This window comes from Osmerus eperlanus, chromosome 9 (assembly GCF_963692335.1).
Source record: "Osmerus eperlanus chromosome 9, fOsmEpe2.1, whole genome shotgun sequence".
Classification (NCBI taxonomy): Eukaryota; Metazoa; Chordata; class Actinopteri; order Osmeriformes; family Osmeridae; genus Osmerus; species Osmerus eperlanus.
Genome location: NC_085026.1, coordinates 11661328 through 11676102, shown reverse-complemented (window position 1 = coordinate 11676102; position 14775 = coordinate 11661328). Strand labels below are relative to the sequence as shown.

Here is a 14775-nt window from a genome sequence, read left to right as displayed (position 1 = left end):
TTTCTCCATGCTAACTGTGGCCGGGGAGAGCACAGGGGCCCGGGGCCCCGCTGGAGCAGCACATCGATTGCTCTCGCAGTCCACCGCGGGAAGCGGATAAAAGGGTCCTGCCGGCATCCGCCCGGCGCCTGCCCTGACGGCGAGGGCTAATGGCTGAATCTGGGCCCTGGTCACAACGCTCGGGGAGGGGGGCGAGATGAGGAAGGAAGAGGAGGTGGAGTGGGAGGAATCATGATTATTACAGCAGCGGCACAGGCCCGCTCCCCCCCCTCCTCCCTCACTTGCCTGCTCCGCTCTCCACTTCAGGCCTGTCCAGGGATGCTAATCAATGGCTGCACCCAGGAGTCACACCACCTGATGGCAGCTTAGCACAGAGCCCAGGGCCCAGACAACACAACACACAGGCAGATCAAGGCCATCCAGCCATGTATGCTGTGTACTGGGTCTGTTTGTCTCAATCTTTGTCCAAGCTCTTTTGATCTGTGCCCTCCCGTCACACTGAAGAACACGAGGGCACACACACGCAAACGAATCCCAGTCCCTTTCACGACAAATCAATAAAGGCGAGGTCTGTTCAAGTCCTTGGTTCCTTTCGCTAACTGAGGTTGGTGTGTGTGTGTTTGGGGGAAGGAGGGTGGGAGGGCGGAGAGTCGAGATATTCGGTGTTGGGCGGGCTGCTACCTTTTTGGTGAGGCAGTCGTCGGAGTTGGACGGCATGCGCGTGGAGACGTGGAAGATGACCTCCACGTTGGAGGTAGCGTAGTAAGGAGCCGTGTGACCCGTGCTGCCGTTCCTCTGCAGGCCGCCCATGAAGCCACAGTGTGTGGACAGGTCCACCTGAGGGAGAGCGGGCACACACACGGCAGCTTAGAGATGTGTGTGTGTGTGTGTGAAAGGACCTGAGCTTGAGAAAGTTAGCTTTGTGTGAAAGTAAGGTCTGCGTGTGTGTAGCTGGGTAGAAGTCTGTACCTCCCATCCCAGTCCAGACACAAAGTCTTCATACGCCTGGCTGCCTGCGCTGTTAGACAGGATGGAACACTTGTCTTCCTGACCCTCTCCAATGTAGAACACAGCTATCTTGTGAGTCTCCCTGCTACAGAACATACACAAAGGACATGTCACCATCCTGGAACCACAAAGGCACAACAAGCATCAAGTATCTCCAACATCACCGGGTCCTGGGTTTGGTTCATGTTAAGATGCTTTACATTGGTTGAAATGTTTAAATAAAAAATATTTGTTTCACTAAATATGAAATTCATCAATAGTGAACCTTTATATTCTAAGCATGGATATCCAAACAAACAGAGTTTGAATAACTGATAATGTGTCTTAACACTGGTTGTATTTACTGTCCCATGTCACAAACTAAATAACCAAGAAAGACACCCCCGTGATTTCCACGTTGCCATGGTAGCACGTGGCGGATTGGTAAATTGGAGGCATTTTGCACGCTTTGACACAGGTTGCTATGTGCGACCAAGGTATGTCCGACTGGGAAAGCAAAGCTCAATCCTGGGGGCATTCTTTTATAAGCCCCAGTCATCAGCAGTGTGGAGTGCCTATTGATCGCACCATGTGTGTGCGTGTGTTTCTGTGTGTCCCCGTGTATGTGTCCGTTTGTGTGCATGCATGTGTGTGTGTGTGTGAGTGCTCTAGAGTTGTGATCAGCCGGAGATTGCGTGGATTATTAAGGAGGGGATGGTGGGATGGATGGAGGGGGAGGAGAGGCTGACTAGCGCCTTGAGTGGTTCTGAGACTCGTTGCCTTGAGAGTGAGATCTGCTAATCTGCAGACCAGTTCATTAGTGAGCTCCAGGGCCCAGTAATGATGGACAATGACAGATGTAATACTGCAGGTTTAGTATACCTACAGGGAGAGAATTCAATGCTGGGAGACAGCTGTACAGAGGTCGACCAAGACTATAGAGAAATTAAGTCTAGAGTGGAACTACAGCAGGTTACTGGGGGTTCATACACAGAAACATACCACTGTCTGGAATCCAGATTCTTCAGTTCTCTCAAGAGCTTGGAGTTCTTCTTAAGGAGATGAAAGCTCTTCCTGAAAGGGTTTATAGGTTAGGATATATCTACTCAGAAACGCAAACAAAAAAAGGACAAATTTGAAATTGTACAGAAATGTCAGAAAGGTGGCAAACATGGTACAGGTTCAAAAAAACTCCAACTCCCATCTGACCGTGCCTGGAGAGTGTTTCGACTTGCCCATTAGAGGTGTGAGCTTTTAATTTACAGGGCAACTTGACAAGGATGTGGCCCACAACGGTGGACCTGCGTGAAAACAGCTAGGGCTTGTGTTGCCCTGTGGAGAGCAGATTAACAGCCCCAAGATCCCACCAAGCTTTTAACAACCTTTCTTCCTCCTTTCCTCTTATTTTCCTCCCTTATTTTTCTTTCTCTGTCACTCTTTCTTTCCCAGTATCCAAAGCTCAGTGGGTTTCTATAGGCGAACTGCAGAAACCTTAAGGGCTTTGGAACCGTCCAAATGTGTTTAGGCCTCAGTCTAGCCTAGCGAGTTGGATGGTATTAAACCACTATGCTAAAGGACTCGTCTGGCTGTTGTGGCGTACCTGCGGTCCCAGGAGTTCATGCCCAGGTCGTTGAGCAGCAGCCTGCAGAAGTAGAAGGGTGCTTTGGGTTCCTGGTGGGTGGGCTCCCCCTGGCACGCCGCTCGCACGCTCACGTCGGCGTTCCATTTCCTCACCTGCTCCTCCTCCTGACGCGTCTGCCGCAGGACGGCCTCCATGATGGAGCCCTCCTGCTCCAGGTTCATGCCGCAGGGCGAGGGAGCCGGCTGGTTGAGCCTCAGCCTGGGCTGGGGAAGGCATTCGGGGCTGCTTTGACCCAGCTCCTCCAGCAACTGGTCCAGGACGTCCATCTCTTCATCCTCGTCCTCGTCGTCACAGCAACCCGACTGAGACCGGGGGTCCCAGCCCTGGGAGGAGATGTGGTTGGGGAGCCCTGGGGAGGTGGAGCGCTGCCTGGGTATGGAGCGCTCCTCGCTGGGGTCCTGGGAGGCCCTGGTGCCGTGGACTCCGGGGCCCTCGCCCGTACGGTACAGGACGCCGCCGTCCCACGAGTACTTCCCGGAGATGTCCCGCACGATGACGCGGACCTGAGAGGCGGGGTGCGGGGGCTGCCCGGCCGTGGGGGGCTCCGAGGGGATCTGGAGGTAGGACACCAGGGTGCTGTCGTTGAAGACGAAGAGCTGCAGGTTGGGGCTCTTGAAGACCTCGGAGGAGAGCTCGGAGGACTCCACGTGGGGGTTGTCGTGGTTCTCACTGACCAGGCTGTGCAGCAGGGCGGGCCCCCCGCTCAGGGGGTGGTGGCCCAGGTGGTTCACCAGATGTGTCATGATCATCCGTGCTGTCAAGGGGATGAGCTCCATGTTCCGACGTTTCTTCTCTGGAAGAAGAAGGTGAGAAAGAGAAGGAAAGATGAAGAGAGGGGAGAGCGGAGGGAGGCAGAGATATTACAGTACAAAGAACACACAAATGACGTATTCATTATCAGGTCCAATCAATTAAACCACTTCTGAAACCTCATGTTTGTTGAGATTGATAAGATAAATATTATGAGATCATGTAAGTGCAAGTGTAAGAGGTCATCCATTTTCAGGCCAGGACAGCATCAAATTCTCATTTATAAAAAGAAAAATCATGCACACCCAACTTTTAAAACAGCTATTTTCAAAAACCTTGAGATCCTGTGTAGACATATTCTCCTTTCTCTTGCCTTTTCGCCACAAAGCCACATATCTGATTCAGAAGCGCTAATAGAGCTACTTTTTTCATTTCCTCACAATGGTTTAGCTACAGTAACACACCTCTAAGTAGGTAGCATCTAATCATCAGGATACAACTTTGAAAAGGGCCTCATTGAATCTTTTACAATGGGCCAGAGAAGAGAATGACAAAGTGCTAATGAGACCCACCATCTTTAGCGGCACCGTGAATAGCCGGCTACTTACTGAATCAGAATTTTATGTAAATGCACAGGTTTTGCTTGTGAGGTGAAAGGGATGCAGTGCTTTAGTCCGACAGAGAAAAACAAGAAGACGAGCGTCGGCATTGTGACACTGCTATCAATACCATCATCCCTTCATCAAAGTGGAGAAAGCTCTTTGGGAAGCAGGGCCAAGCTGCATTAGAGATACACGGCTCTTTGATGTGACTTAATCAATATGAGTTGGAGGGGTCGGGGGGGGTGCATATAGCCTTAGCGAGCTAGCGCTTCTCAGTTGGTCTTTTGATGCCGTTTTATTCTTTCCCATTTTGAGACTTTGATTTGTACAGCTGAACTCAAAATGGAGCAAGGTGAATATTTCCGGTAGAGAAGCTCTGCATTGTTTCAGAGGGTATATGTGCACTTTCATTTTTGGTGGCTAAAAGGACTTCTGAAAAGTCGAGGACACTCCGTTGGAAAAGAGGGCAAATTACATTCCCTAATGGCATTGCATGGTCACTACACACTACCTCCCATCTTTTAAAATAAACCCCATAATGGGTGCTCTCTCTGTGGCTCGGAACTAAAGTGCAGATTCCATTTTGCCGTGCTGGTTTGATTTATTTTTCAGACTTTTAATAAGATGTTTACATTTAATGGAGTACTTCCAAAGGATGGCTATGCTCAGGTTACATTTGCCTGGAACCTGCTTCTGGTAAACTCATCTACATGCTAGGGTGTAGTACAGGAAGACTGTAGTACTCAGAGATTGTTGGAGAGATCACAAGAGAGTGTGAACACATGAACAAACTACAATTATCTACAGTAGGTAAATCCATGTTGGCTGACAACTCATATTAACCATTCACAAGCATTTCTTGGTCCTCCACACACAAGCACGCGCGCACACACACACACACACACACACACACACACACACACACACACACACACACACACACACACACACACACACACACACACACACACACACACACACACACACACACACACACACACACACACACACACACACACAGGGATAGAGACACACACACACAGAAAGAGAGATACACAGGGAGAGAGAGAGACACACACACACACACACACACACACACACACAGAGAGAGATACACAGGGAGAGAGACACACACATACACAGAAAGAGAGATACACAGGGAGAGAGACACACACATGCAGCGACACCAACACCTCTATGTCACACAGACTACAGCCTTGTTTATCTGTCACCCCAGGGCAATCTCCCACACAGCGGGTAGTAAACAGACAAATCTGCCCATTCCGCCTCCTGACCTCCGGCTGGTGCGGGGACAAGCCGAGGACTCACTTACCCTCCGCCACGGTGAGCAGGTTCCCGAAGTCAGCGGCGTTGGGGTGGGAGGGCGGGGTCTCGGAGCTCCTGACCTGACCCAGCTGCAGGAAGGGGTCGTAGTCAGTGGAGAGGTCGGACAGGCTGAGGAGGTAGTGGCTCTGCTGGGTGTGCAGGTTGGAACCCGACACGCAGCAGTGCAGCACCTGCAGGGGGGACACACAGGGACACACAGCTGGGTGAGCGCCCACACAGCTCACGGCACCCCGCGTTGACGTCTGATGCATGGGGATACGCCGCTCATCTGAAACTGGTACATATGCAGACTTGGTTGGGGGGAAAACGCTCGTTTGCTCGGGACGAACGGACGTTGGAACGATTGAAACGTTGAGGCCCGCCGACTAATCAAAACGACGGCGTTGTGGCTCGTCTTGTCGCTCAACATCAGCCACAATCATGCAGTCCAGTCACGTCTCCACTACAAACCAGAAAACACAAGAGCCTCCACCAACCAGAGGCCTCCACCCAAATCTAAACCAGGACAGCCTCTTCTCAGAAGGTCTAGCACGCCATCATCTCTGACGTGGCGGCGGCCCTGTGTGTCTGCGGTGGGGCTGGTGCTCCGGAGCATAAGGAGGAGAGCTGGATGGTATATTTACCGCGGTAAGCCAGTCGAGGGGAGGGGGGCAAGTAGAGGCTCTTTATTACCGCTAATCCAGTTCTCCTGCGATGTGCCAGTGTATCGATCTGCATAACAGATGGCGAGCCATCCGTTGGCAGGAGCAGATAAGGCTGCGCGCTGGGCCGCTTCATTACCGACATCGGACAGGTTTGCTTTGTTTGATTTAATTAAGGCTTGATCCCTCTGCTGCTGTGCGCAAGAACACACACACACACAAGTGGATACAAGACACACACCTGTATATATTGTACTGTATAGGGGACAGGTTTAAGACGCTGTCTAAACATGTCTGTGGGGGCCTTTTTCTGGGATTGAGGCCATGGCCAAGGCTAATCCCATTCAACACACACATTCACAAATTTACATTCACACACTCTCATTCACACACTCTCATTCACACACACGCACACACACACACGCACGCACACGCACGCACGCACACACACACACACACACACACACACACACACACACACACACACACACACACTCAACCTCTCACACTCACGTCTGGGGCAGCGCAGGGAGGCAGATCCTGTCATCTGTAACAGTATTGGGTGGGGCAATGTACAAGCAGATAGTATGTGGATTATGATGCCTCCCAGTCCTGTGGGCATGGGGGGGTGGAGGGATTAGAACTGATGGTGAAAAGACCAAAACCAAACAGCTGCCACAGTAAGGCCCCAGAGCACCTCCTCTGTGGAGGGCGGGGATAAGGGAGGAAGAGCTGCTAGCTGCTTGACGACTAAGTGGCTGCACCTCACATAGCAACAGTTCCAGGAGAACAACACACGGGATCTAGCGTGGTTGGACGTGAAGACACACACATACATCATGTACATACATCATGTACAGTACACACTGACACGGTTCAAAACAAAAGCTAATGGAAGCAGAGAGAGACATATGCAAGAATAAGAGCCATACGCTCACACGCACACACACACATCCACCCACCCACGCCCCACACACACACACACATAGTGGTGCAGCTGGCGAGGCAGGCGGAGAGAGAGCAGATGGAGAAGCCCTGAGTGGAGCAGCTCCAGTTGAATCCTGCTTTTTACAGCACACCCACCTCATGCTGGTGGTCACCACACACAGCACAGCACACGGCAAAGTTCAAGACCGGAGCGGAGCAGCCATCTTTATTCATGAGCATGTGAATGGATCATGCTCATCTGCTCAGGAAGGAATTGATGGGGAAAACATCCCAACTCCAAAGTGGACAAAGAATAAAGGGTTTCAATCCAAAATATAAAATCATTTCATAAACGGGTTGTTTCTTTTTAGGCAGATTGTAAAGTACGTGAAAGGCTGATGACAGCCAAAACCAACATATAAGTTGATTTGTGTAAGCAAAATACAGATAATCATAATTAGAAGAAGCAGAGACCTTTCTAAACAAATCTCAGGATTATTACGTTAGGTTTATGAATATTCACCCATGAGAAACGAGGCCAAGTTCTATGTGCATAGCTGAGCAGCCAAGCATTTTTTTCCCTCCCATTTCCTGCATTAGCAGCTGCTGCCCCTCTCATATTAAGACATATTCAATTCAGATATCTCAGACAAGCCTTTATGGCCAGGCGCAGTGAGTGGACAAAGGCTCCGTTTGAATAATTTGACCATTTCTTATCAGAGGAGACATCCTTACAAAGGTCGTCCGTTGACCGCAGCTGGCCCAGACGCCAATGAATAACACTTCATTTGTTTGTCCCTGACGCTCTACATTTGATCATAAAAAAGGGGTTGAAACCTAACTAATGTCAGGAAATGGAATTTGAAATGAATATTTTAGGGAACTGTGTTGGTGTTGAATGAATGCAGTCCAAAGTAGTTTAATATCTATGCATGTTTGGAGGGTACCTGCAACAACAGCCATGATACTAACCGCTACATTCCCAAGGCAGCCTTCTGTACGTAGCCTAGCCACACCTCCGATGCTAAATAGCATATTCACGAGGAGCAGTTTCCGAGGTGAGACAAATTAAAGTGACAACCTTTTTAGCCTCCGAAGGGTCAGGCCCATCCGAGGGGTGTGTCTGTCCTGTGAATACCCACCCGGTAGATGTAATCCAGCAGAGGGGCCTTGTTGGATGTGGGGTCATCCAGGACGGGCATGGTTATGGGCTCCAGTAGCAGACTGAGAGGAACAGCCATGCACCAGTCCAGCAGACAGAGCAGCAGAGACACCATCAGCTAATGGAAGGAGGGAGAGGGAGAGGAAGAGAGAGAGATAAAGAGAGCAAGAGATACAGGGCGAGAGACAGAGCGATAAGGAGAAAGAGAGACCCTTCCATTAGCCCGTTCTTTGCATTTGATTGAACTAGGACTCTGCCACAATAAATATCCAAGCTGTGGAGGATATCAGAGATTGGGTGAAGGGAGGATAACACAACCATAAATGGGCTTCAGTGCAAAAATTCCTGTGTAAATGGACTGCATGTCTGACAAAGAGTTCCTTCAGATCCGCCCATTCATTTCATGTTCCTTCAATATTCCTCCATACCTTTTTGTCTGCCTCCACTGTCGAGTGCTCTGCGCTTGGCAACAGAAAAGCTATTGTGGCAACAAAGATCTTTGTCGGACAAAAAGTAGGAGGGTGGGGGGGGAGAGGCAGAGAGAGAGAGGGGTGGGAGAGATAGTTTAATGACACAAAGACACCCTCAAGGGGACAGTGGATGTGACAAAGGATTTGTGTTACAGTAGAAGTGTAGTTGTGGCGTGTGTGTGTGTTGTCTCCTACCTCGATGATCTTTTTGGGGAGGGTGCGTTCCAGTCTCTGTAGGTGCTCCCAGTGAGAGATGAGGAGCTGGAACAGGTCACATGCTACCTGGGCAACTGCCTTGTTCCCAAACTAACACACACACACACACACACACACACACACACACACACACAGGGAAACAAATTATATGACAGCAATGACACTGTACAGGTCAGAGCTGGAGCTTGAGGAGGTCTATCCCCCTGGCTTCTGCTTGGTGGCAAATTAAGTTCCACATCCAGTTCTTTCAAACTAGAGCCCATGACAGGCAATACATTACAGCCATAGAGCTTCTCATTGTGCTGCTAGAAAGCGTAAATTGTTTTTTTCCTGTGCTTCCTGGGAATGAGTTGTACGAGCTGGGTGAACACTGCTGCCACAAATAGAAAAAAAGAAAATAATGCGTTTTAAAAAATATATTGGCTGTGTAGAAGTGGTTCAAAACTCATTCTTTCCAAAACCAGCTTGTTTGTATGTTGAAAAAAATGGCATTGGGGGCTGAACGAGCTGGAGTTGCTGACAATATTCTTTCAGCGCTGGTTTTTATTTTTTTGTGATTTGGAATTCAGAGCACAGAAATGGACATTTCCCATTTTCTTCCGACTGAATGCCTCTCAACATGTAACAAGGGCAGACAATGTAGGGAGTGCAGAAATGGACCAACACAAAAAGGGGCCCTGAGAGTTCAGCACCTGCTTTTAGAAAAAGGGACTGTGTGCAGCATTCTACTCCCCTGCCCCCTAACCCAATACCCCCCCCCCCTCCCCCAACGCCCTCCGTACCCTCTATTTTGGGCCGGACGAGCCTGTGTGTCAAGTTGTGCGGGGGGAGTGATTACCGCTCCATTAGAGAGAGGGTGGGTGAGGGGTGGGTGAGGCGGGGGGATCGCAGGAAGCTGGGAGATGGGCCTGCTTAAATTGGGCCCACGACGAAAACCAAAAGAGAGCGAGTGGGGCCTGGAAATTACGCCAACAGCCCAAAGCACCCCGGTCCCCCCCCAAAAACAGCCAAATACCACCTCTCTGCATCTCTCCACTCACCAGGGGGAAAAGAGAGGCGGAGGGCTAATTGAAAATATACCACTTTTTGGAGTTGCGCTGCAAGGCACGTTATCACACACACACGCTCATTGGTACATACGTGCTCACACACACACAGTGTTGTGCTCACGCTCCCACTCTCCCCAAATTGCTCTACAGTCGGTTTTTATGTAATCTACTATCATTTCCCAGGATCTAAAAGCTGTGCAGCACAGCACACAGTTTGTTGGTAAAACAAGAAGGGCTGTAGGAAAGACCCAAGTGGTTTACGGCGAAAGTGGCTACCAGGTGCACCGCAGTCATTTCAAATGGACGCACAGCTATGGATGGAGAGCTGAATGGAGAAATGGGACCAGGGGAGCGCCGCCCCCCCCCCCCCCCCCCCCCCCGTGTCCTCCTCACCTTTAGTGTCACTCCCAGAACGTTGATGGCGTCCTTCACCTGGTGGTGGATGTTCTTCTGGGTGAGCTCCTCACACACCCACAAGCCCAGGCTGCACACGGCCACACACCTGGGAGTGCACACGGCACGCTGGGCGTTTAGTACTAATAACTTGATCAATAAAACATATATGACGAAAAAGATACAATTCATAACATTTGTATGTACTGTTTGTTTTCAAGCCACGTAACATCCCCATGCAATGAAGGCTATCACACCCTCTAACATTCCAAGAACAAACATCCAAAAGGTTATTTTTGCTCTGTTCTCCACCCCCCTGGACCCTGCGTACCTGGCCCCCTCGCAGTGCTCATTCCTGGCCGTCTTCAGCAGGATGTTGACCAGGTAGTCCTGGAGGTAACAGCACAGCACACACTCACACACAGAACCACAGCATCACCTCACACAGCATTGCTGTGCATCACCTCACACAGCATCCTAACCCTAACCCCAACACATCCACCCCCACCGGCGAGGCCACCGGCGAGGCCCCCGTCTCGGGGACGTGGTCTCGGTGTGAGCAGGTGTGTGCTACCTTGATGTCCTCGTTTCCCACCACGATGTCCTGGGTGCCGGGGACCGTCTGCAGCAGGGGGATCTGACGGTACAGGTTGGGGAAACACACCAAGGAACCCAACACTGTCTGGGCCTCCACCCTGGGGGTCTGGGCCTGGGAGACACGCACACACACACACGCACAGCACGGTTCACACAGACAGACACACGTACACACCAGTAAAACACACACACACAGCACGCCATACATACACACATTATTATAGCACTCAGTTAAGTGGAGTGAATCATTCCCCTTCCGGGGAAAGTGGATGGAACTTGATTGAGCCTCATCAAGCCATGTCCATATTACCCTTGTGTGTGTGTCCATACGTGGGCACACTGTGTTTCTGCGCGAGTGTTGGCGTGTGTGTGTGTACCTCGGAGGACTCGGCGCTGAGGTTGCATGAGAGTGTGTGTGTGTGTGTGTATCTCGGAGGACTCTGCGCTGAGGATGCGTGAGTGTGTGTGTGTGTACCTCGGAGGACTCTGAGCTGAGGATGCGTGCGGCGGCGGTGATGAAGTCCCCCACCAGCATGGTGAAGCCTGGCAGACCCAGGAAGAAGAAGCGGGGGGAGCAGGAGCGGATCACCGTGTTCAGCACATCCTGCACACACACACACACACACACACATACACATTACATACACACACACACACACACACACACACATTACACACACATACACATTACATACACACACACACACACACACATTACACACACATACACATTACATACACACATACACACACACATTACACACACAGACACATTACACACACACATGTTAAATCGTTCTACTTTACAGTTGCACACGCACATCATCCTCCAATCCGCCCTGTTTAATATAGGTTTCAAAACGGTTCCACAATCATCTTGTTAACTTAAAAAAAGCTACGGAAATCATAAACTACACGCTATCAATCACCAGTACGAGTAGTCCACACCATAATGCTGTCACATAGTCAGGTCTACCGTTAAAGAAAGGCTCAAGGGAGAAACGGGCAAAGATAAAAGGTTTTTTTGGAGGTTGGGTAGAAGCATGGTAATGTGAAAGCTCTTTCTAGACAGGTGAACCACTGTAGCTCCACTCACTGGAGATGGAGCGCTGAGTGCCCTCCTCTCTCCCAAAACAAAATATCGCAAAAGGTGGAAACGCAGGGAGAGAAAGAAAGAGGTAGCAGATGGGTTGTTCACAGAGCAAGGGAGGGTGGGGGGGGGTGGGTTCTGGAACAAAAGACTTCAAGTTTCCTCCGTGCACGCACACACACACACGCGCGCGCGCGCACGCACGCACGCACGCACACACACACACACACACACACACACACACACACACACACACACACACACACACACACACACACACACACACACACACACACACACAACTCCTAGGCAGCTACTGCCTGCCTCTATCAATAAACTCCTAAATCCAAGAGGTAATCTACATATTGAAAGCATGTGTGTGTGTTGTTGGTTTGTGTGTTTAGACAAGCACTGCTGCAAACGTCCCTCATTGGTCATAAAGAGACCGGATGCCCACAATGCCAGGGCTGCCGTCAAGTGCCAACATGGGATCCGAATGCCTGTCATTTGTCTTAGACGTTTTTGTGTGTGTGAAGCGTTTTTATTTGTGTGTGTGTGTCTACAATGTCAAAGCCCCGTCTAGAAACATCTGCCTTTCTGGTGGCTGTAAAAGCAGGCAAATCAGGACACTCAAACACTGGCCTTGGTGTCTCCAAGCGCCTGGAGCAGAGTGCACTTGGTAAATACACACGCGCGCGCACACACACCCCTCCACCCTCACTCAGTCTACCCCCTCCCAACCTGCAACATTAATCACCTCAAATGAAGCTTTGGTAAACACTGGAGTGCAGGGGAACAAAGGAGGGATAAAACAAACAGGCAGAGCAATAAGGAAGAAGTCTTAAAACACACACTCTGTAACTCGAGTCCCCGAAAATTGGCTGGGAGAGTGGTGGGCCCGCCGGCCCATTTTACCCTCATTTTGTCAGTAATTGACCTCTGGGGCGTAATGCGCCGAGCAGTCGGAGGTAATTAGCTAGCGACAAACTCACGCTTGATTGCCTGAAATGAGCGTTTTAGAGGAAGCGCTGAGTGTACAAAGTGTTGCTATTGTGTGCATAAGTAGGGAGAACCTGCTTCCAATGGATGCATGTGTCTGCGAGTGTGTACATGGGTGTGTATAGGTGAGTGTGAAAGTGAGCGTGTAATTGGGTGTGTAGGTGACTGTGTAGGTGAGTGTGTAAGTGAGTGTGTAAGTGTCTGTGAGTGTCAGCGGGGGGTGGAGGAGGGTCTGGGAGACGCAGATGGGAACAGAGCTCAGCAGGTCGTTTTCTGCCGACAGTGGGAAAGTTCCAGTTGAACAAAAAAATGCCATTAAGAGACATCTGGGTCAGGAGATCAACGTCCAATCAGGTGCTATCAGTTGGAGTCATTAAGGAAGTTGGAGTCGTTGACAACATTGGAACTTCCCCCCAATGCTCGTCAGTACAGTCTGCTACAAAGCCTCCCAACACAGTCCATCTCTTCCACTGCAGCAGGGATCAGAGTCCCGTCCCCGCCCCCAGGTCGTGTCATGGTAACAGGCTGAGGGACTTCCCATTGAGGGCCAGGCCTGCTGAGAGATGTGGCCCACCTGTATGACTATGTGGCAAGGTGTTTAATCATCCACCAGGACGCTGGCTCGTGGAGCCACATGAGGAATCATCAACCGTCAGACTTCCCCCATCGGCCCCACTCTGCAGGCATCGGTTGGGGGGTGTGTGGGGGGGCAGCTGTGTGAGTGTTTTCTTTCTTCTTTCCGCTGATAAGATGGGGTTGGGGGTAGACAGGAGTGAGTGAGAGAGGGGGAGAGAGAGAGAGAGAGAGACAGAGAGAGAGAGAGACAGAGAGAGAGAGAGAGAGAGAGAGAGAGAGAGAGAGAGAGAGAGAGAGAGAGAGAGAGAGAGAGAGAGAGAGAGAGAGAGAGAGAGAGAGGGAAGGAGGGATAGAGGCAGAACGAAAGATAGAGGCAGAAAGGAGGTGTGTTTGTGTGATGTGATGTGTGTGTGTGTGTGTGTGTGAGAGGGGGGTAGGGAGGGAGAGACTGGTGTAGAACAGTCCGGCTGGCTCATGCCCATCCAAGTGATGCAGGCTTTCTCTTTTGTCTAAACCGAGAGCCCTTCCAGACATGACGGTCGTCTCAAATGGGCGAGCGGCGCACTGTTGCTCACACTCCCTCGCCCTCTGGTGTTTCCTCAAGGTGAACGGTACAAAGATGTCTCAAGTGAGCCACTTCAAAACGAAAAAGTGATCACGCAGACGCAAACCCCACATGGCGTTGCAGCCCGTCACTGGGCTCATGTGTGTGACACCATCAGTGTGATTAGATAGATTACTGCTATTGTCCTGAAGTCATGTCTCTCCAGGCTCCACACACTGAGCCAGCCAGTCCGGACAATAGCACTGACCTTAGCTGTTGCCAGGGAGAGGAGAACCCTACCAGCCCCTCGCCCCGCACAGCCTGCTGGGAACTCACCAGGCGACAGCCAAGCAGGGAGGGAAGCGGGATGGCAGACCATAATCATCTCTGGAGCAGGCAGGAAAAAAGCCATGTTTATTTCCAAGTCAAATATTAGCTGTGAAATCTGGGAGAATGAAGAGCGGGCGCTCCAGAGCTCAACAGGCGGGTTCAGCAGAGAACCAAAGAGGAGGGGTTTCCACGGTACCCAAACACAGCACTGTGAAAGAAGGCAGGCTTCATCACTCAGAAGCACGCCAAGATGAAACGAGATGAAAAGGCGGACATAGTAAGGCAGTAGTAAGGAGGGGACAGAAAGAGGAAGGGAGGAAGGGAGAGGAAGGGAGGAAGAGAGGAAGAGAGGGGAAGAGAGAGGAAGGGAGGAAGAGAGAGGAAGAGAGGATCGAGAGAGCAAGAGAGAGGATCGAGAGAGGAAGAGAGAGAAAGAGAGAGGAAGAGAGAGGA

At 50.7% G+C, this 14775-nt stretch overlaps 1 protein-coding gene across 6 annotated transcripts in view; it reads right to left on the bottom strand.

Moving 5' to 3' along the window:
• The window catches only part of ralgapa2 (Ral GTPase activating protein catalytic subunit alpha 2), an 87317-nt gene that overhangs the window by 30073 nt on the left and 42469 nt on the right, over positions 1-14775 (bottom strand). For all 6 annotated transcript variants that reach the window (XM_062470492.1, XM_062470486.1, XM_062470488.1 and 3 more), the window contains 12 exons: positions 11259-11387; positions 10761-10895; positions 10518-10576; positions 10187-10295; positions 8724-8834; positions 8487-8555; positions 8039-8176; positions 5315-5498; positions 2588-3422; positions 1990-2061; positions 970-1093; positions 682-837 (listed from right to left, as the gene is read on the bottom strand). In XM_062470492.1, the coding sequence (XP_062326476.1) occupies positions 682-837; positions 970-1093; positions 1990-2061; positions 2588-3422; positions 5315-5498; positions 8039-8176; positions 8487-8555; positions 8724-8834; positions 10187-10295; positions 10518-10576; positions 10761-10895; positions 11259-11387 (2121 nt within the window). The remainder of the gene's footprint in view (positions 1-681; positions 838-969; positions 1094-1989; positions 2062-2587; positions 3423-5314; positions 5499-8038; positions 8177-8486; positions 8556-8723; positions 8835-10186; positions 10296-10517; positions 10577-10760; positions 10896-11258; positions 11388-14775) is intronic.